Below are 22,135 nucleotides of genomic sequence, written 5' to 3'. Positions count from 1 at the left end.
GCTGCCATGGTGGAATTTGAATCCATGTCCCCAAAGCATTAGCCTGGGCCTCTGGATTACTAAACCTGTGACATTACTACTACCCCACCATGTCCACCAGTTGATGTGGGATTCCTGCTGGCAGTGGCAGAATGTCAGTTAAGCTCATTAATGAGCAGATTGACATTCAATATCCCTGAGCCTACCCAGATTTAGTGGCGGCTCAGGGTTTAAATGGGGCTCACACGAGTTTCCTGTGCCTGTCATGTTTGCTAGCAGCCTCCAATGGGGTAAGTCCCTTGAAGGGATCGGGGGATGGGTGGGGCCTCCCCAACAGCACTGAAGGGGGTTCTCTGCCAGTTTTCCGACCAGTGGGTGAGGCCCCTGGTGGCCTGACAGAGTTACAATCATTAATCTTACTAGGGTATATATCACTGTTCCTTCATTTTGCTATGTCAAGATCCTGGAATCTTCTACTTAACATCATTGTGGGAGCACTGTAACTATAAGGTCCACATTGGTTCAAGAAGAAAGTCCACCACCATGTTCTCAGGGCAACTAAAGATGGGCAATAGATGTGGCCTTGCCAGTATTGACCATATCCTATAACCCTTAAAATCTCAACCTGAGTGATCATACCTTCTATTTTCTTACTCCTTGCATTCTTATAAATGTCCTTATTATTTCCATTTATTTTATGTACTGGGGTTTCTAATCTCACTTTTCACCTTCCCACTCACATCCTCGGACCCTACCTGTTGAAGCCAGCTTCTTAAAGGCAGGTGGTAGGTTTTATGGATTTGCTATAGACCTGGTACAGGGAACAAGGTTTCAAAGTACAAATGGACAGTTTGACGAACATTGGATCGTAAAATATGACCGCAACACATTGACAGATTAGTGGAATGGGCAAGTAGGTGGCAAATGCATTTTAACATGGAGGAGTGCGAAATAATACAGTTTGGGAGGAAAACAAAGAATGACAGTATAAACTCAATGCAAAGAGTGGAGTGGAAGAATAAAGACATTTACGAATTCAAATGCATGACCCTCTGAAAGTGCTAGTGCAGGTAGATGAAGCCATAACAAAGGCAAATAGCATTTTGGGTTTTGTAATTAGGGTGTAGAGTATGAATAAAGAAGTAATATATTTGTTAGGCAACAGCAAAGGATTGTGTGCAATTTTCTATACCTTATTATAGAAAGGGAATTAAATCTATCGAGAGTGTACAGTATAGATACACCAGGATGATGTCAAGATTGGAAAATAAAATTATGACAAACTTGAGAGATACTAGGACTATTTCTGCTAAATTTAATAGGAAAATATCTATTTCTTCAGGATGGGCAAGTCAATAATAAGGGTTCAGCAATTCATAATTGTCACTAAAAGCATGAGAAGAGGGGTCATTTTTTTTTTCCACAAAAGAGCAGGATCTCCTTTGCCAGAGGGAGTTATTAAGACAGAGACCATTGCATATTTAAAGGGAAAAATGTATAAATATTTGAAGTAGAGAACAATACAGGGAGAGTATGGGGCAGCTGGATTCCTTTTGGATTGCTGTACCAAAGAGTTTGCATAGACGTGATGAGCTGAATGGTCACCTTTACTGTGAACTTCTATGGTTCCAAAGGGCAATAATTTTGTGCAGTGTTTGAAATAATACCTCCAAACCCCCTCCTCTAATAGATACATATAAGAATTAAGTTTGCACCACATTTAATGGACCCCTCAAGAAATATGTGCAAAAAATAAGGCCCCTTGTTCCAGTAAACAGCACGTTTCTTCCTTAGTGGTATTATGCGCAAAAAAATTGGATAACTGAACAGATAGGTGCCCCTGCTGTATGACAAGGTGGCCTCTTTCTGTCACTCTCAAGGAAGAGGAACTCCATCCTCTCTCTCATGCTACTCAGCCCCCAAGAGTGTGCGGAGTACGCCTCGCAGAAATGGAGGCTGGGGTTGGGCTAGGGCTGCAATTTTCCACACAATAGTCATTTTAGGAAGTGGATAAACAAATTTTATGTCTTACCCATTGCATTTTGAATAGGGGCCCCCTGCACACCAAAATTTCCTGTCCCGGATTTCTCTGAATTGGCAGAAAAACATAACCCTGAAATTTTATACAGTTCAGGCTAAACTGCATAACATTATATAGAATTTGTAGCACAGAAACAGACCACTGGACTCATTTGCACTGGTTTTTATGTTCCACACAAGCCTCCTTCCATCTGACATCATGTAACCCTACGTGTGTATTCCTTTCTCCCTCACCTACTTATCTGGCTTCCTCTTAAAGGCATCTGTTGCATTCCTTTTAACTTCTGCAAGTAGTTAGTTCCATATTCTAAGCAGTTTCTCAGTAAAGAAGTTTCTCCTGAATTCTTTAATGTAATAGTGATTATCTAATATATAAGTCCCCTGGCTTTAGACTTCCCCTCAAGGTGAAACAAAATCTCTACTTTCAAATGTAAATAATTTATTGTAAGAATTCAGATTACCTAGAAACAAGAATAAGTCAAGAGCAAGTGAGATAAAGCACTTAAATTTCATATGATAATCCAACAATAAATTGTTTCAAGATTCTTGGAATCTTTTTGTCAGAATTTTAAAAACTAATTTAAAAACTATTTAACCCATATGAGCTCTAACTATCCTGCTGTCATCTCTTCAAAGTCTAGTTTAATCACATGAAATATTTAACTGGCTAAAGGCTGTGCTACATATATGTCAGGAGGTCTCCAAGTGTAGTACTAAGTTAGAGCCTTCTTCCCCGCTCCCACAAAGTGGGCAGCTATAACAGACCAGGTACCTGATTCTTACAATTGCAAGTTCACAAGCACTGCCTCAGGGAACAAGTTAAATTATTTTGTCCTGACTGAATTTTCTGTATGGAGTTAATGTAAACAGAAGTGAGGCAGCTTCCTTTGGGGCTAGCATCTGCGCTCTTGGCAGGTTTGTTATTCCCTATTTCCCTTGCAGGCAAAGACAAATGAATTTGCTTTAGAGGACAAATAACAGAAGCCCAGTATTAATTGTACTACACTATTTAACTTAGGTACAAATTCTTATAAAAATGTAGATCGGTTTATCAATTGAAATAAGACTGAGGTTAGATTGCCACAGCTATCTCACAGTAATGGCAAGTTGGAAGTATATCCTGTGTGTATATTCCTGAAAAGAAATCAACAGAATTGAAAGGTAAAAATGCAAATTTATTTTTATTTGAAGATATTCAACCCAATGCTCGATGAGTTCCATTACTGCCAATACTACATGGTAGGATTTGTTTCAAAGAACATTAATTCAAAATTATCTTGGACATTCTGCTTGTTTATATGCTGAAAATGTCAGGCATAATTTATGTCCAGTATGTTCGACAAATAAATCAAGTTGTTAGAGTATTTCATATATATTTTTAATTAAGCCTTCAAACATTGGTTAGAACAGACACCAATCTAACTATAAGCTGTGATCATATCTTCATTAAAACAGCAAAGTTAATATCTTATCAATTTTTCGTTTAAACTGATCTTACTTACATAAGTTGAATCACTTCCATAAAGAACTATGCAAATTTAAAGTTTTTAAATTAAATCAGCAAACACTGTTTTAACTTGTTTAGCATAATTAGACTGTCAGAGAAAGCTGAGCCTGCCTTTTAACTAGTTTGTGGCCAGAGCTGTTTGTTAGGTTCACATCCTTGTGACCATTCATGAGAAAGAATTTTTTATTTTAACTTTAATATTTCCTGCCTTAAAGAAGTATTTTGCTAAAATGCTGTAGTGTTATAAAGATGTACTTATCAAGTAATCCTCGCTTTGCACATCAACAGTGAAGTATCCTAATGAGGAAATTAAAACATTGCCAATCATTATATAGTAACATTATTTAAGCAAAAAGTTTTAGAACAGAATTTTGAATTCTTAATAGGATCAAGAGAAAAAATGATGGAGTGTTGGTTAATCAATGCAAGTTAAAGTATTCATTGGTTAGTACGAGAAGTCTTACTGTACTATGTCCATACCAGATCATGATACAAGGTCATAAGCCGGAAGACAGAAGATTATTTCCCATTAGAATTATCTATTATTGGATATGCTTTGTACACGATGTTTAAAACAACTTTGGGATCACTGGAGGTTTTTGTCGGTGACATTGATAGTCAGTGTACAAGTTATGATGAGCTTTGACCCGGAAGCAATACAGTAAGGAAAATTTGCAATTTCTTCATAAGGTCTCTGGAACCTGTAATTGCTATTAAGAATGTTTGAAAAGGACTTTTAAGGGTTTATATCAATTGTAAAGGGATCAGTTGTACTTTTCTAGGATCATAACAGTTACTGGTCAATGTGACCCATATCCTTGACCTGAAAGCAGTACAAACAGGAAGTTAAGAAAGAAATCATGTAGCTGGCATACACAAATGTGAGCTGCAGGCACAAGGAAGAGCTACAAGCAGGAGAACTGGTTAGTGAAGGTGATCAGCACACACTTGCAGGCACAAAGGGAAACCAAAAAGAAACAAGAAGAACACACTACATTCTTGAGGAGAACCAATCCCTCTCAGGAAGAGTTCAGTTTTTCTCTTTGGCAGAAAAGGAGACCGAGGCTCTTAGAAGCAATGTGCCAGCTGGCTAAAAAGATCTAAAACCTAGAAGGCTTTGTGAATAGCTCGGAGGCGCTAAAGAGTTGTGTTTTCCCAGAAGTTGCCAACCTGTGATTGGGAGTGTTATTGGTTGGTCAGTTGAAAAAGAACTCTGGAAAGCTACACCATCAGAACTGTCATGACCCAAGGAGAGGGGGGTTTGTAGAAGTGTGCCTTGCTGATGATAAATGTGCCTGTGAAACTTGAAGGTGAAAGTTCTTGTCACATAGGGTCCCTGACCTACCCTGTGTGAATAAAGAACAGCATATTGTTGAACTGTGCAGCTCTGTAATGCCACATTTGTGGAGGAAGCGATGTAGATACTTGTGGTCCTGTAAGACGTATCTTTGTTGATTATTTAAAGTAAAATTTACCTTCTTATTTGAAACATGTTCACCTGTTAATTCCTGTTTAATTACATTGATCCTGATTTGTGTTAAAGTAAAATTACAAAAAGTGAAATCTTTCTGGTAATCTCCTTAGGGGTCATTCGGTAAATTTGGTTTATTGTTTCCCCCACAGGAATCATAATAGTGTTGCATTTTTCTTTCTTGTATTGGTTACGACAGTCATAATACTCTCCTTGGCCTGACCTGCTGGAGGTGATGGGCTCACTGGCAGAGGGAAGGTTAGTGGCCTGGCACTCCTGGAGTGACCTGGGATGAAGCCACTGGGCTGTCTTGCTGGTGCTCCTCCTCCCTGTTGGTGCGCGATGGCACATACTTGAATCCTAGAGGAGAAGGGGCACCTGGAGGGAGGTCGAGGTGTCTCACCCCCTTCTCATCTAGCCATTGCTACACTGTACTTAAGGCTAGAATGACAGAATGCAGTTCCAAGCACATATCCAGCAGTCACTGTGTGTACTACCGGACCTGGGTCTCCAAAATGGCTGCCAGCCTCTCCATGGAGGCAGCCAAGGGCTTGCATGCCACAACAGCAGACATAATGTTAATGGAATCCCTGCTTCTTCAGTTCAGTCTGTGCATGGCCCCTGACATCTCTGCCTGATGTTCCCCTGCCTGTCTCTGCCACTCCAACATATCTCTAATGGCTGAGAACAGAGGCTTGTCATCTGCATGGAGCTCAGCAGGGACCTGGTCTCCATTGGACCTCGGAGTGTCAGAGACCTTGGCAGTCACTTCCTCCATGGTTTTGTGTCTGAGGTGCTCACCAGACTGTGACTTTGAGCCTACACTAGAAAATTCCCCCACCAAGGTGAATGTCTGTGCTGGCGGAAGATGCAGATGAATGCAGTGATGGTGCATCCTCTGAGAATTCTGAGGCATCATCCTCAGAGATGTGTTTGGAGCTGGAGTTGTGGGTGCTTTCTCTTCTTTGCCTCCCCTTTTTTTTGTTGGTACCTGGAATGGATATGAGAAATATTTATTGGATGCTATATTTATTGGCTCCCCTATGAATGTCTCACTTTGTTGGCCCATCTGACACCTGCAGATTAGGCGCATCCTCACTGGTTTGATGGGGAAGTCCTCTCTGACCTACGACGGAAGCACGGTCCCGCTCCTCCCCAAATATTTCTCCTCTTTGAAGAGGCTTAGGATTCTAATATTTGGGAAGCCGTTGCTGATCTTGGCCTGTTTCCTCCTGTTGTGTGTGTTCTTGTCCTGCAAGCAGATAGGAGGATTGATCATCATCCTAATGGACGCATGAGCAGTTCAGGAGCATGCAGGCCTATGCCAGCTCCTGAGACTTCCTCAGTAGGTGATTAACAATCCTACAAGTGATGGAACATTGAGCATGAAATGCATATTCAGTGCATATGTCCCATCTGATGCTGAATCCTACAACCCAAACTCCTGACATCTCTGTGCATTCGCACACTGCTTGATAACCTTATGGGTGTCACTTTGAAGTGAGTAGATAGTGCCACTTACCCTGGGGAACACAGCAGGATTATTCTTCCCTTTTTGGCACTGCTGCCCAGTTCTTTGTGGGCCCACCTCTGCTGCAACCTCCACCCAGGCCATCTTGGTCAGGTGGGAGGACCTCCTGCTGCCATCTCTAGGAAACAAGACCTCCCGCCTTTCCTAGATGGCCTGGAGGAGAACCTACAGGGAGGCATTGCTGAACCATGTTGTCTTCTCTGTGACATTCTGATGTATGCAGAATCTGGAGCTGCTGGCTTGCAGTGAGTGAATGGCTATCTGGGTGCCCTTTAAATATGGCACCAGGACCTTCGACCCCATGAGGTATGGCTAGGGACGGCGACTTCCTGTCCATCCCCACTGCAAGATTTGCCATGCTGCTCACTCACTGATATGTAATGAGTTGAACAATGCAAGATCGCACCGGTCCAGCCGTCCCGCCCCCAAGCAGAGTTGGTCTCACTTCCACTCCCACCATCCAATTTATACTTAAGAACAGAAGATTTCGCTCAATATATGCAAGCCTTGCACCTTTTTGGAATTATCTGGGAGCTTGGGGAGCCAATAGTTTTGTGTTGCTTTCACCATGGTAACATGTCGACTAGTCAGAGTCGACTTGCCAAATAATCAGCACCCTTTCCTCCTGTAGTATAAATTGTTGTGATTGTTTGAAATTTGGATTTCTTACGTTTGCCCTGATTAATGCAAGACTAAAAGCTTTGGGAAACATGCCTTTCTTTACAGCAATGTTTTAACATTTGGTACAGTTTGATACTTTAGGTAAATTTTTGACAAACAATTGAATACTTTGGATTTGCACAATGCTGACAACTCTAGATATGTGTATTGCAACAGTGACTACACTTTAAAAGCTCTTCCTTGGCTTTAAAATACTTCGTACCCCAGGACATCCTGAGGTCATGAAAGGCAGTGTATGAATGCATGCCTTCCTTTCTTATTATCAAAATTTATCCAATGATCAGTCTCACTTTACTTTGAATATTTGGGGGGGGGGGGTATTTTTTATCTGAACTTTATGTTGCAGTCCACGAACTTAAATTGGGAAGTACAAAGTTCATACCATTATGAAATCAGCCAACTCCTAATTCTTGTGTGTGTGTGTATCAGTTTCTGTCAACCAGTACAAATAATTCCTTTTAATAATAATCTTTGCCTCTTGAACTGCTTACTGTTGTGCTGTTTAGGATTGTGGGAATTAGTAACAGCAACATTTTTCTTGGTTTTGCAGGGCTCATACCTGTTTCAACCGGCTAGATCTCCCCCCATACCCATCCTTTTCTATGTTGTATGAGAAGATGTTGACTGCTGTGGAAGAGACAAGCACTTTTGGATTGGAGTAACAAGTTGTGCTGAAATGTAAGCACATTTCTTCTACTGGATCTTTTCTCATGGACTTTCTGGTAGTGAGGCGTGTGATGGCGGCAACAGACTGATTTTGCTGAATTCCTTGCGGGATTTGAATTAACGAAGGATTGGCCTTCATAGACTTACAGGACCTACTGATGAGTTAGAAAGCATGCAGGAGATGAAGCAAAATTACTGGATGCAGACAATCATTGTACACATTCTGCTGAATGATTGTGTGTCTGATATGAGAAATGAAGAAACCAAAAACCTTGCACAGTGGTCAGCTCATACACAATAGTTGGCTACTTGTGTCAACTACAAAAATACTAAATATGCTTTTGTAAAGAAAAGCAGTTGAGAAACGACCAAGGCTTGCACAGAGATAGGTCAATACTACTTTGGAATGACTGTGAAAATACTATGACAATGGACGATTCCTTTTTTTCATGGAGTTTATTTCAAACCTGAAGAGTGAGGTTTATGTCTTTTTTTAAACTCAGTGGTATATCTGTATCATCTAAAGCTCCAAGCTGAAAACAAATGAATGTGTTAATGAAATAATGGTCATTATATACCTGTTATTGCATGGTATACAATCACAAAATATGGAAATGTCTAGAATTACATTGTCGTTATGGCACAGTAAAAATGTCAACAGTTGTGAAATTCACTTTTATTTAATCTTTGTAATAGATTCTATACAAGTACTATATAATCTTTAAACTATCCAAGCCTTGTTGGAGGGAGATGTCTGGCAGTTCACTCTTTGTGCTTGTTCTAAATTTGTTTAGGTTATTTGCTCCAGGACATCCAAAGGATTGATGCCTTTTTTTATTTTATACAAATCAAGTTTTCAGTAACGGGAAAAAAATATTTTTTAAAAATTGCACTGAATGTACCAAAGTAAAAAGGGGAAAAACTGCACCATTCACATAAAGTCGGTACGATGGTATAATCATATGCAGAATTAAAGGAACCATTTCTCAAAACCCTTCTTACAATATTATGTCTTGAGTAATAGGACTGCATAAAAAATGTCTTAGCATGTTCTTAAAAAAAAATTACTTCCCTCTTGAACAAGGTAGAATAAATTTACAGTAGATCAGAAATATCTGCTCTATGCAAACTTAAATCTTGTTAACAGCATTTTTCTTGATAAGAAAATTGGGTTCAATTTACTATAAGACAGAGTATTTTCACAGTACTTGAGTGAGGGCAGTCGAAAACTTTTTTAACTAAGGAAATGTTATTTTATATATTGAATGGTACGCGAATAACAGTGATTAAGACACTTACATGAAAATACATTGATTTTGGAGCTATAAGTGAAAATTCACTGATGTAAAAATACTCTGTTTTCTAGTATTTACTGTCCATGTAAAATTTCAGTTCTTTTACTGCTAACAATTGAAAAGAGAACATACACAATTAACGTGCGTGACTTCAGATCAATAGTGCTCAAATAAATTTTAAAATGAACTGAACGCACATTCTCTGATTAATCTGCTACAGCTCAAAGCCTCACATTAAGCATTGCAATCATCTGAAGAAAAATGAATTCTAGTCTACAAGATTAAAAACTAGCTTTTACAGTTATATTGTTTTAACCACTGTGTGATTGCTAACTTGCCTAGGTCCACATTCTAGCTCTTCTGGGTACAAAGCTTGAACTCCTATATCTCTATTACCCAATGACACCTTAGCACATTATGCAATGGACCATGTGGACAATAGTAATCAAACCAGTTCAATTTTTTGATTTGGATATTGTATCATCTTTTAAGTATTTCTTGTCAATAAACAGAAGTTTTAGTAACATTTTTTTTTAATTCACTGATGCACGAGGTGTCCATTGACTTATTTGTTATATTGGATATGGTCGGTGCTGTAGTGTCCATACACATGCCTGAATAATGTAAGACATTGCATGGATGTTATACTTCTTTACATGGGAAGAGAACATTTAGTTCTGGTCATGACATAAACACTGACATTTCTGGTACTCTTACCCTATTTTATATGGTGTTTAAAAAAGTTCAATTTCATTTGACACATAATTTCACATTATAAATGAAACACATGTGGCTAATAGGACACAAACCATTAAAATGTGCCATAGCCGTATTTACAAGTTAGTGTTCTGCTTCATTTCACAGTTTGAATCCATCTATTGGGATTATGCAGAATTTTGTACACAATTGCTATGAATTATGCTGAAAATACTTAAGATTGTTATGTTTTTGTCAACTATGATTTAATGGAAACAAAATGTTTTTAATGTACCAAAATATGAATTACTTTGTTTTATTTTCATAATAATGTATATATTTTATTTAAAACCATGCTGCATCATTTAAAATCATTAATTGGAAATAAACATTCATAGAAACAGCACTGAATATGAAAGAAATATTTTGTTTATTGCAAAACAGAATTTATACATTAAATTTCAACTTCTGACTAGCAATTTGTTCAGGCTGCATACTGGGTTACTAATTTGAGTATTGCTGAAAAAAAGAAAAATTTCGAAGCTTTTCATCCCACACTCATCAGGAACTTGACAAGAATAACAATATAAGGGGAAAACAATGTTGTTTTCCCCCTACATTGGTATTCATGCAAAGTGTCCTGATGAGTGCAAGACAAAACACTTTGACATGTCTCTTTTTTCAGCAATCCTCAAGTTCTGTACAACCAAACAACAATTTGGATTACTCATTGGTAAGTTTGTCTGATTGGACAAAATTTATAGAATTTGATGTTATTTGCCTGTTCTGATTATTTACTGTAGTAAAAATAAAAGCATATAATTCAGTGTATTAATTCATCCACTCCACGTACTGTGTTCTTAAGAGTCGCTTAGAAGCAATCAACGATGTCTAACATGCTAATTTGTGAAGGAAGACCTTCATAATTTTATTGTGCCCAAAGCACTAGTGAGTTATTTGACGAATCCCAGCTGCCATTCTAAAAATAGATCCTAAACTCTCCTTCCTTCTCCCCCACTCATTGAACAAAATTTTACCAAGTTTATTTATTAGTGTATATTGATCAAACCCTGACTGTTTTTGGAATGCTTTTATTCCTTTTTTACTCCAGATATTTTTGGCTTCTGTTTTCCAACTACCTTTATTCATGAATTTATGTCCTCAGAACTTTGCTTATCCTGATATCTAAGCGTATGTTTGAGATAACAGAGAGAACCTCTCAACAGATTACTCCAGGAACTGATAGCTGTGGATCAGCCACCAACTTTGCAATTTTTTAAAAATTAATTCATGGGATGTGGGCATCACTGGCTAGGCCGGAATTTATTGCTCATCCCTAGTTGACCTTGAGAAGGTGGTGGTGAGCTGCCTTCTTGAACCGCTGCAGTCCATGTAATATAGGTACACCCACAGCGCTGTTAGAGAGGGAGTTCCAGGATTTTGACCCAGCAACAGTGAAGGAATGGTGATACATTTCCAGGTCAGGGTGGTGTGTGGCCTGGAGGGGAACTTCTGGGCAGTGGTGTTCCCATATGTCTGCTGCCCTTCCCCTTCTAGATGGTAGTAGTCATGGGCTTGGAAGGAGCTGTCTAAGGAGGCTTGCTGAGTTCCTGCAGTGCATTTTGTAGATGGTACACACTGCTGCTACTGTGCACCAGTGGTGGAAGGAGTGAATGTATCTGGATGGGGTGCCTCAAACTTCTTGAGTGTTGGAGCTACACTCTTCTAGGCAAATGGAGAGTATTCCATCAAACACTTGACTTGTCCCTTGTAGATGGTAGACAGACTTTGGGGAGTCAGGAGGTGAGTTACTTGTCATAGGATTCCTAGCATCTGACCTGCTCTTGTAGCCACAATATTTACATGGCTAGTCCAGTTCAGTTTCTGGTCAATGGTAACCCCTGGATGTTGATAGCGGGAGATTCAACAATGGTTAGATTCTCTCTTGTTGAAGATGGTCATTGCCTGGCACTTTTATAGCATGAATGTTACTGATGCTCAGTTTGGGTTCTGCCAGGGCCACTCCACTCCTGACCTCATTACAGCCTTGGTTCAAGCAATGGCAGAAAAGCCGAACTCCAGAAGTGAAGTGAGAGTGATCGGTCTTGGCATCAAGACTCCCTAGCAAAACTGGAGTCAATGGGAATCGTGGAAAACTCTCCGCTGGTTGGAGTCATTCCTAGCAAAGGTCAATCATCTCAGCTGCAGGACATCACTGCAGGAGCTCCTCAGGGTAGTATCCTAGGCCCAACAATCTTCAGCTGCTTCATCAATTACCTTCCTTTCATCATAAGGTTAGAAGTGAGGATGCTCGCTGATGATTGCACAATGTTCACCATTCTCAACTCCTCAGATACTGAAGCAGTCCATGTCCAAATGCAGCAAGACCTGGACAATATCCAGGCTTTGGCTGACAAATGGCAAGTAACATGCGTGCCACACAAGTGTCAGGCAATGACCATCTCCAATAAGAGAGAATCCAATCATCGCCCCTTGATGTTCAATGGCATTACCATCACTGAATCCCCCACTATCAACATCCTGGGGGTTACCATTGACCAGAAACTGAACTCGATTAGCCATATAAATACTGTGGCCACAAGAGCAGGTCAGAGGCTCGGAATCATGCAAAGAGTAACTCACCTCCTGACTCTCCAAAGCCTGTTCACCATCTACAAGGCACAAGTCAGAAATGTGATAGAATACTCCCCACTTGCCTGGATGAGTGCAGCTCCTACAACACTCAAAAAGCTGGATACTGTCCCGGACAAAGCAGTCCACTTGATTGGCACCACATCCACAAACATTCACTCTCTCCACAGTAGCAGCAGTGTGTACCATCTACAAGATGGACTGCAGGAATTCACCAAGGCTCCTTGGTCAGCACCTTCCAAACTCACGACCACTACCACCTAAAAGGACAAGGGCAGCAGATAGATGGGAACACCACCACTTGAAATTTCCCCTCCAAGTCACTCACCATTCTGACCTGGAACTATTTAGAAACTCCTTCACTGTCACTGGGTCAAAATCTTGGAACTCCTTTCTTAACATCACTGTGGGTGTACCTACACCACCTGGACTGCAGCAGTTCACGATGGCAGATCACCATCACTTTCCCAAGGGCAACTAGGGATGGGCAATAAATGCTGGCCCAGCCAGCGAAGCCCACATCCCATGAACAAATAAAAAAATATTGTCAGGGCTCATAGCCTTTGCAGTATCCATTGCCTTCAGCTGTTTTTTGATATCACTTGGAGTGACTTGAATTGGCTGAAGACTGGCATCTGTGATGCTGGGGCCACCAGAGAAGGCCAAGATGGATCATCCACTCCACACTTCCGGCTGAAGATTATTGTCTTTTGTACTAATGTGCTGGGCTTCCCCATCATTGAGGAAGGGATATTTGTGGCACCTCCTCCTCCAGTGAGTTGTTTAATTGTCTGCCACCATTCACGACTGGATGTGGCAGGACTGCAGAGCTTAGATCTGATCTGTTGGTTGCGGAAATGCTTAGCTCTGTCTGTCACTTGCTGCTTATGCTGTGTTGTAGCTTCACCAGATTGACAATTCATTTTTAGGCATGCCTGGTGCTGCTCCTGGAATGGCCTCCTGCACTTGTCACTGAACCAGGGTTGATCCCCTGGCTAGGTGGTAATGGCAGAGTGGGGGATATGCCAGGCCATGAGGTTACAGATTGTGTTCGAGTACAGTTCTGCTGCTGCTGACAGCCCACAGCCCCTCAAGGTTCCCCAGTCTTTGAGTTGCCGGATCCATTTAAAGTCCATCCCATTTAGCACAGTGGTAGCCCCACATGTTACAATGGAGGGTATCTTCAATGTGAAGACAAGACTTCGTCTCTACAAGATCTGTGCGGTGGTCACTCTTACTGATCCTGTCTTGGACAGATGCATCTGGGGCAGGCAGGTTGGTGAGGATGAGGTCAAGTATGTTTTTCCCCCTTGTTGGTTCCTTCACCACCTGCGCAGACCAGCCTAGCTGCTAGGTCCTTTAAATTCAGCCAATTTGGTCAGTAGTGGTGCTTCTGAGCCACTCTTGGTGATGGACATTGAAGTCCCCACCCAGAATACTTTCCCTTGCCACCCTTAATGCTTCATCCAAGTGGTGTTCAACATGGAAAGGCCTGGGCAGGTGGTGCGGCACCTGGTAATCAGCAGAAGGTTTCCATGCCCATATTTAACCTAGTGCCATGAGGCTTCATGGGGTCCAGATCAATGTTGAGGGCTTCCAGGGCAACTCCCTCCCAACTGTAAACTACTGTGCTGCCACCTTTGCTGGATCTGTCCTGCAGGTGAGACAAGGCATAACCAGAGATGGTAATGGTGGTGTCTGGGACATTATCTGTAAGGTATGATTGTGAGTATGACTACGTCAGGTTGTTGCTTGACTAGCAGCTGTCCCAATTTTGGAACAAGACCCCAGGTGTCAGTGATGAGAACTTTGCAGGGTCGATAAGGCTGAGTTGATTCTGGTGCCTAGGTCGATGCTGGGTCTTCCATTCGGTTTCATTCCTTTTAGGTGGTTTAGTGGTTGGATACAACTGAGTGGCTTGCTGGGCCATTTCAGAGGCCATTTAAATATTGCTGTGGATCTGGAGTCACATGTAGGCCAGACCAGGTAAGAATAGCAGGTTTCCTTCCCTAAAGGACATTCATGAACCAAGGGGGTTTTTGTGACAATCATTAGACTTTTAATTCCAAATTTTTACTGACTTCAAATTTCACTACCTGCCATGGTGGGATTCAAACCTGAATCCCCAGAGCATTACTCTCTGGATTGCTAGTCCAGTGACAATACCACAACGCCATCACCATTTCTGGAATTGACTCTAACAGAAAGGAAAATTGAATAGTTTGTATAACCCACACCCAAAGTGAAAATTATACCTTGGGTTTTTTAGGTCTTCATTGCCAAACAACTATCTTTAATAACAATAATAGAACAACTAAATAGCAACAGTAACAGCACTTATTTTTACATTAGTTAAAGTTTAACCAGGTTGTCATTGTAGTGGAAAATAACAAATGAATCACAATTTCTATGCTAAGCTATATCCATTTATTTATATCTTGTTAGAAACTATTGATTCTGCATAAACCCTGGGCTTGATCTTTAATTTGGGTTGGGACTCCAACACCCAGTTCATTTCCAGATCCTGATCCCGTGCTGCATCTCAGTCACTTAGGTGATGCAGTTGTTAAATGTAAATGACCTAAGTGGGCCACTAGTGGGCTTGGTGCCCAGTTAGTGGTCCTGAACATTACCAGGACGGGATAGTTTCCTGCAGAGCGACAAAAGTAGATGGCAACCATAATGGGGCCTGATGTTGTCTGCAGAAGAGAGTAGGTAGTTCCTTGAATGGCCAGCAGCCTCATCATGCACAAAAGCAGCCAAACAGCCAAATGAAAGGAAATGCAAAAATTCAATGCAAGATACTCCAGGTCCCAAAATTTTTCTACATTTGAAAAAAACTTCAACTTCTGCCTAGAATCAACCTGACAACAGTGTACTAACGTGCACCTGGGCTGTTGTAGTTCAGCAATTGTCAAAGTGAAAATCGCACTTCTTATCCTCCCCAGCCTGTTAACAAGCTCCCCAAAGAGCTTAACAGTCCTTTAATTGGAGACGCGTGGGTTCCTGACATCCGTCGCCACCCCCACCATGCCCTTACTTTTGAAGTTCCAGCACATAGCAAGGATATCGGGACACTGACACGACATCTGGGGGCACTATTTTTAAAGTGCAGCCAAGCCTGTTCTTGCCCACACCCCCCCCCCCCCCCCCCACCCACCCATGGGCATCTGAAAATCCCAGTCTGTGTTTTTCACATTTTTAATGGGTTCTGCATGTATAAATATACAATTCTGCACGTTCTGGCCATTTTATTCCCACAAATTGCTCAATATTCCCTGAAAATATTTCCACATTGATCTGTAATTAAAACATGGCTTTACTTGGTTGATCAACAAAAATCAGTAGCTCTAATAATGTATAAGACATGAGATAAAGCAACATACCCTCTGACTCATCTTGAGCAATGCCTTGTGAGAACTACTAATGATAAATAATATAGTACAGAAGGAGATCATTTGGCCCATTGTACCAGTGCTGGCTGTCATGGACAGAATGTATTTGCTCTCTTATTGCCCATATCAGTATGTTTAGTGTGGAAAGAAGTGTGTCGTTTCTTATCCTTGGAATGTGTATGAATTTAAAGTAAAGATGGTTAATTCTTCTTACATAATTGTGGCAGTCATGGTGTCATGGCTGAGAAGAGATGAAGAAAAAATCTAAAAGCAATTTGTTTTTCTTCCATATTCTCTCGGCTAAATTCTATTTTTTAAATAAAGAACAAATGGCTGGACTGATAAGATGGCTGCAGCTGAGCACATGATTGTAGTTCTAGAAGTTTCTGAGCAGTTTAAAAATGGACACAGGCTAACTCATTAAACTCCTGGAATGCAACACGGCATTGTACAAACATTCCAGCCAAGCCAACACAAAGGATTAGTAGACTAAATGTCTGCACTAGCTAGTTATGGACAAAGACAAAGCTTTTGGGGCTCCTCATCTCCAACATTATGCTCATGGTTCTACAGTTACCTACTCAAAACACAATGGATTTTAACAAGGGGGGCTTGCTAGCTGAATAGCTCGACCTGAAGCCACCCTGTCACATGAGCGAGACTTGAGCTGTTTGAATTGTTTTAATTATCCAGCTTTCAGATTCCATCTTCAGTTGTTGTATAACCTCAGAAGAGATAACAGGACTCCAGGCTCTAGCAGCCTCCCTCTGAACTCCATCTCTGTGAAAGCCTGGTCTCCAGAATGAATCCTGCATTTCACCTACAAATTGAACTAATTCCCAGAATATAAGAATACATTGCTACATCTTCACCTGCCTCAGCCTTCAACTGAGCTCCCAGGAAAAAGGCTAGGACTTCTGCCAAAGACAACTGAAAGAACATTCCTTAGAAGTGACGTACTGGACCCTGGACTCAGGGAAGCAATAATTCTTATTTTTTGGTGGTTTTTGCCCTATACCTATTTCTTTCCCTTAACATTCTGTTATTGCATGAATGCAAAAAGGTTGGGGGGAGTCATTGCGAATCCCCTACCCACATTTTGTGTGTATATGAAATAAAAAAACCCTCTGATTTTACCCTATCTCCTGTCTGCTGTGGGGTTATCAATAGAGGACTGGATCACTCCAAAACTGAAGGATTGGGGAAAATATACGACCACTTATAAAGGGGGAAATCAAAAATCAAAAAGCACCCTTTCTATTTATGGACAGGTGGTGAAGGGAGAAATCAGGGCTGTTGTAACAGTAGTGTAGTGGGAATATCAATAGACTAGTCATCCTGAGGCCCAGGTTTATGCTTTGGGAATGTGCATTCAAATCCCACCATGACAAGTGGTGGAACTTAAATTCAGTTAATAAAAATCCAGAGTTGAAAGCTAGCTCAGTAATGGTGATAATGAAACCATCATTGATTTTCATAAAAACTCATATGATTCACTAATGTCCTTTAGGGAGAGAAATTGACATCCTTACCTGGTCTGGCCTACGTGTAACTCCAGATCCGCAGCAATATGGTTGACTCTTAACTGCCCTGTGAAATGACCTAGTAAGCCACTCAGTTGTGGCGATTTAGGATGGGCAACAAATGCTGGCTTTGCCAGCGACGTCCACATCCCATGAAAGAATATTTTAAAAAACACACCCCAAACTAAGGCAATGTCATACACTCAGGGTGGAATTGTCCCAAATTTGCACAAAGTACAATAGTGAGTGGGAAAATAGCCATTTTACCTGCTGGCTGCAATGGCGGGTTTTTCACGCCGTATCATTCCATTCCCGTCTCAGAAATTATGCAGCCACAGGAAACATGCTGTCTCACTGGCGGGGGGAGGGGGGGGGCTCTGAATTGCCTGCCATGCCGTTACCTCGCTGCTTCCTCATGCAGTGTGCCATATTTAAACTGCACTTCTCAATGCTTGTACCCCATGACTGCTCCGGTGAAGACTTGGCCCCAAAAGCCAAGAAAGGTGCAGCCCCCTGATTAAGTGACGCACCCCTGGGATGCCTTCTGAATGCAGTGGACGTGCACCACAATGTCCTCTACCCCCAATCTGGCCACAGGAAATCCATCAGTCTCACTACTCCTCCTTGGGAGGCGGTGGCAGAGGTGGCCAGTGCCAATGCTGCACACAAGAGGTCAGCCATGCTTTACAGAAAACGGATGAATGATCTCATCCAAGTTGCCAGGGGAAGGCAACCATCTTATCACTCTAAACTCAAACACTCACAAGGCCATCACACATTCACTAGCATTTCACTCACTGCCAACTCAAGGGACCTCACCACTCACTCTCTCACACAAACCCTCACATCCCCATTGGCCTCATCTCCTCTGAAGACTGCCTCCTCAGCCCTCACCATCTTGAGGCCACTTGCACAGATCAACATGTGCCCCCACACACACCCTGGGATACCCCCACTTCCCTCACCCTGCAGTCTCTTCCCTTGCCTGAGGCCACTTCTCCCCCTTCCCCAAGCAAGTCCTAACCCTGCAGCCATTGAAAAACCACCTACCACCCCCGCCTCATGGTGGTCCGGTAGGTAGAAACCTGTCCAATGAGCCCCCTAAAAGTGATGTGGTGCTGCTTGCGAAGCCTGGCACTAATGACTGCGAGTGTTGCCCGAAGCAAGGTAGGCAAACAAATCTCAAAGTCCTGAGCAAAGTGCACAGTTTATGCACAGTTGTGGAACACATCGGCATGCAATCATGCCGACGTGCACCGATAGGACTTACAATGAGATGCTAAAGTATTGAAATTAGGTTCCCAAAGTCCAGCAGAGGGAAATGCAGCCTGCCATTGAATGGTGGATCGGACGGTCACAAGCTGGTTTCACGACGTTGAGCAACTTATTGTTAATTAGTTGGCCAGATATAAGATTGGAGCACTGGGCTACGTCAAGTCACGCATATCATTCAAACCTTTTCCAACCACTGGGGATCAGATGTTAAGCCTCAGGAATGGCATCTTGGTTACCTTGATGTGTCTGTTCATGCCTCAGAAACAAGATTGCATCAGTGACAAAGCTAGTGGGGCTGAAGCCACTACAGACCATTCCAATTGCTACTGGTTCAAGATTGTGAGCTTCGCCATGTTCACCCATTATTCATTAATCTATTATATCTTTCATTTCAGAAAGAAGAATAAAACAATTATGGATCCAGGGCTCAATGCTGCCTTTTTGAGGGTTCTAATACAATGGAGGAGGAGAAGAAGGGACAGGCAACTCCAAGTTCAGCTTCAGAGGGAGACTCTGCCTAATGTCCAGGGCGCAGGGGAGCCACAGCAAGAACATGAGGATCAGGAGGATAGACCCAAACCATGGAGGTGACTTGCTAGACCAAGAGTATACCGAAGAAGACTCCTCTATTTGCAGATGAATGAGAGACAATGCAGCACACATCTGCGCATGTCCCAAGCTCTGGTAGATCACATCTGTCATATTCTTTGTGAGGAACTAACAGCCCGTGGGATTAGAGGCTATCCTCTGCCAGTGGCCTTGAAGGTTACCAGCACACTTAATTTTGTCGCCTGCAGTTCATTCCAGGGATCCACAGGGGACCTGTGCAGCATTGCGCAGTCCACTGCACATAGATACATAAAGGGGATCTGTTATGACCGATGCAGTTGGTACAGCTGAGTTATTTAAAAATCCCAGAGGTAAACTTTAAACAACTGTCATTACCTATAACTTTAAGTGTTATGTTTGAGATGTGATTTTAAATTCAGGAATCAGACCACCAGTTCTCAAGGTTTTACATTAAACTAAATGAAACATTTTATTAATTTACACATGTTAAAATATATATACTCAAAGCTCATGGCTACAACTTACTGCTATCATAACTTCTAAATTCCCAAACTAATCTCCATTCAGGCAACAGCAACTCAGACTGAGCCAGACACCAGCAAAGCATTTTCACCTTACGAATTCAAAATTAGTTCTTTTCACTTTGGTTCCTGTGGAGGCAGTTGGAGGCTTACAGCTGCTGTTGATTGCACATTGCCTCTGCCCTATACACACAACACTGCTGAAGTTATACCTAACACCGCTCATTGAATGTAAATGTAAATTCTCATTATATCACCGACCTCAACTAAACCTCTCATACAATAAAACCCCTTTCATAGTACCAATTTTACTAGTAATATAAACATATTGCTTGGTATCTGCTAGAAAGGTGTCAGTTTTCACCCCACTTCTTGAATGCTCTATTCAAAAAATGCAGATACACTCTATCTCTCTTACATATCAAAACTAGTACACATCAAAGTACACAGACTAGAGATCCTCAGAGGATGAAGAGCAGGAGGGCCAGGAACCTAAAAAGGGTGATGAGGGTCAACTTCCAAGGGACAATGCCATCGAGGGAGCACGGCGTGGAAGATGTGCCCGTACCACTTTAATTGCTACCAGATTCCAGGAGGAGTAGTTTGAAGGTGAGGAGAGATGGCCACATTTTGCTTGTCCCTCACTACCATTCCAGTGTATTGAAAGGGATGTCCAACCAGTCACATCGAGAACAAGTTCAGCATTCAGATTTGTACCTTCCACCCTCATGATTCACTAAGCCATGATCTTTAAGAATGTCAATGGTGCACCCTGCATGCGCTTGCTCTGGGAAGTAAAAGTCAACACAACAGTGAGAAGGCTGCGGCAACTTACTTGATGCAGTCGTCGCCACATTAATGAGAAACTAAAGCAGCCAGTGAGATGAGGACATGGTTGGGGATATCATCCTCCTGACCAGGTCTTGTCCTTTGGCACTACCACTGAGGAGACACAACTGCTGGTAATCCCTCAAGGCTGTTGAGTTGCCCTCATACAATGGTGTGTTGTGAGGAAAAAGGGTTACAAGCACAGTAAGTACACACTTTCAATAAAGGTTTTAGCACGTCTTTATGACATCGCACAAGGGTGCAGAAACTAAGATAAAAGCAAAATACTGTGGATGCTGGAAATCTGAAACAAAAAAAATAGCTGGAAAAACTCAGCAGGTCTGACAGCATCTGCCTCAAAATTGGATCCTTTGGTTACCACCTCCTCTACCATCAGAAACAGTTTCTTCTTATTTACTCTATCAATATAATGATTTTGAACATCTTTATTATTCTCCTCCTAACCTCCCTGCTCTAAGGAGAAATGTGAAGTTATCCACTTTGGTAGGAAAAATAGAAAAGCAGAATTTTTTTTCAACAGTGAGGATGCTTGGTGTCCTTATACACAAATCTCCCTATTTATGTAGCATTCTCATTGTTAAGGGTTGCTAATCATGGTCACGACATCACCATGGGTCAAGCAAGGAGACAAACACCAAGAAATACCTCAACTTGTATGGGGATCAAACCTGCACTGCTGGCATTATTCCACACCAAACTCTAGGCAACTGAGCTAACCAACTACAAAAATCAGAGAAAGTTAATACACAGGTACAGAAAGCAATTAGGAAAGCAAATGGTATTTTCACCTGTATTGCGAAGGGATTAGAGCATAAGAGGAAAGAAGCTTGATTACAATTATATAGGGTCTTGGTAAGAGCACATACGGAGTACTGTGTACAGTTTTTAAGGAAGGGTATACTTGTTTTAGAGGGAGTGCAATGAAGGTTCACTAGATTCATTCCTGGGTTGAGAGGATTGTCCTGTGAGGAAAGATTGAGTTGACTAGGCTTACATTCCCTGAATGGTAGAGCAGGTTCAAATGGCTCATTCCTGCTTCTATTGCTTATGTTCTTATTTGGAACATACAGATAATTTCTCCAGCCATTGAATCTACCAACACAATAATATATCTAGCTTCTGAATTGACTGATGTATAAATTCACTTGGTGATATTTTATGGGCAGAAAGGAATTATACCTAAACTTTGGTCACAGAATAATGTCTTACATTATATATACAAGTATAGAGAAAAATATTTTTTAAAAGTTCCATTTTGGGGCTGCTGTCCCCACACCCTTTGATGCATGGGCACTAAATGAGTGTATTTCTTTGCTGAGATTTGACAATTTTTTTCTCTCACCCTCCATTGATTTCATTTGAAATGTTATTTTTATTCTAAAACAAATAGTCGTTTTCTAGTACAGAACTTGAGTATTATTGAAAAAAGACATTTATTGTCGAAGCTTTTCATCTTGCACTCGTCAGGCCAATTTGCAAGAAAA

The 22,135-nt window shown here is 41.5% G+C and overlaps 1 protein-coding gene across 3 annotated transcripts in view; it reads left to right on the top strand.

The window, feature by feature from the left end:
- LOC121284917 (E3 ubiquitin-protein ligase HECW2-like) overlaps positions 1-10,269 on the top strand; it is a 398,529-nt gene extending 388,260 nt beyond the window's left edge. For all 3 annotated transcript variants that reach the window (XM_041200816.1, XM_041200817.1, XM_041200818.1), the window contains one exon: positions 7,760-10,269. In XM_041200816.1, coding sequence (XP_041056750.1) covers positions 7,760-7,871 — 112 coding nt within the window. In that variant the 3' untranslated portion in view covers positions 7,872-10,269. The remainder of the gene's footprint in view (positions 1-7,759) is intronic.
- Positions 10,270-22,135: the final 11,866 nt, after the last annotated feature.

The sequence above is a fragment of the Carcharodon carcharias genome, chromosome 12 (genome assembly GCF_017639515.1).
Source record: "Carcharodon carcharias isolate sCarCar2 chromosome 12, sCarCar2.pri, whole genome shotgun sequence".
Classification (NCBI taxonomy): Eukaryota; Metazoa; Chordata; class Chondrichthyes; order Lamniformes; family Lamnidae; genus Carcharodon; species Carcharodon carcharias.
This window is presented reverse-complemented; position numbering and strand designations above follow the sequence as displayed.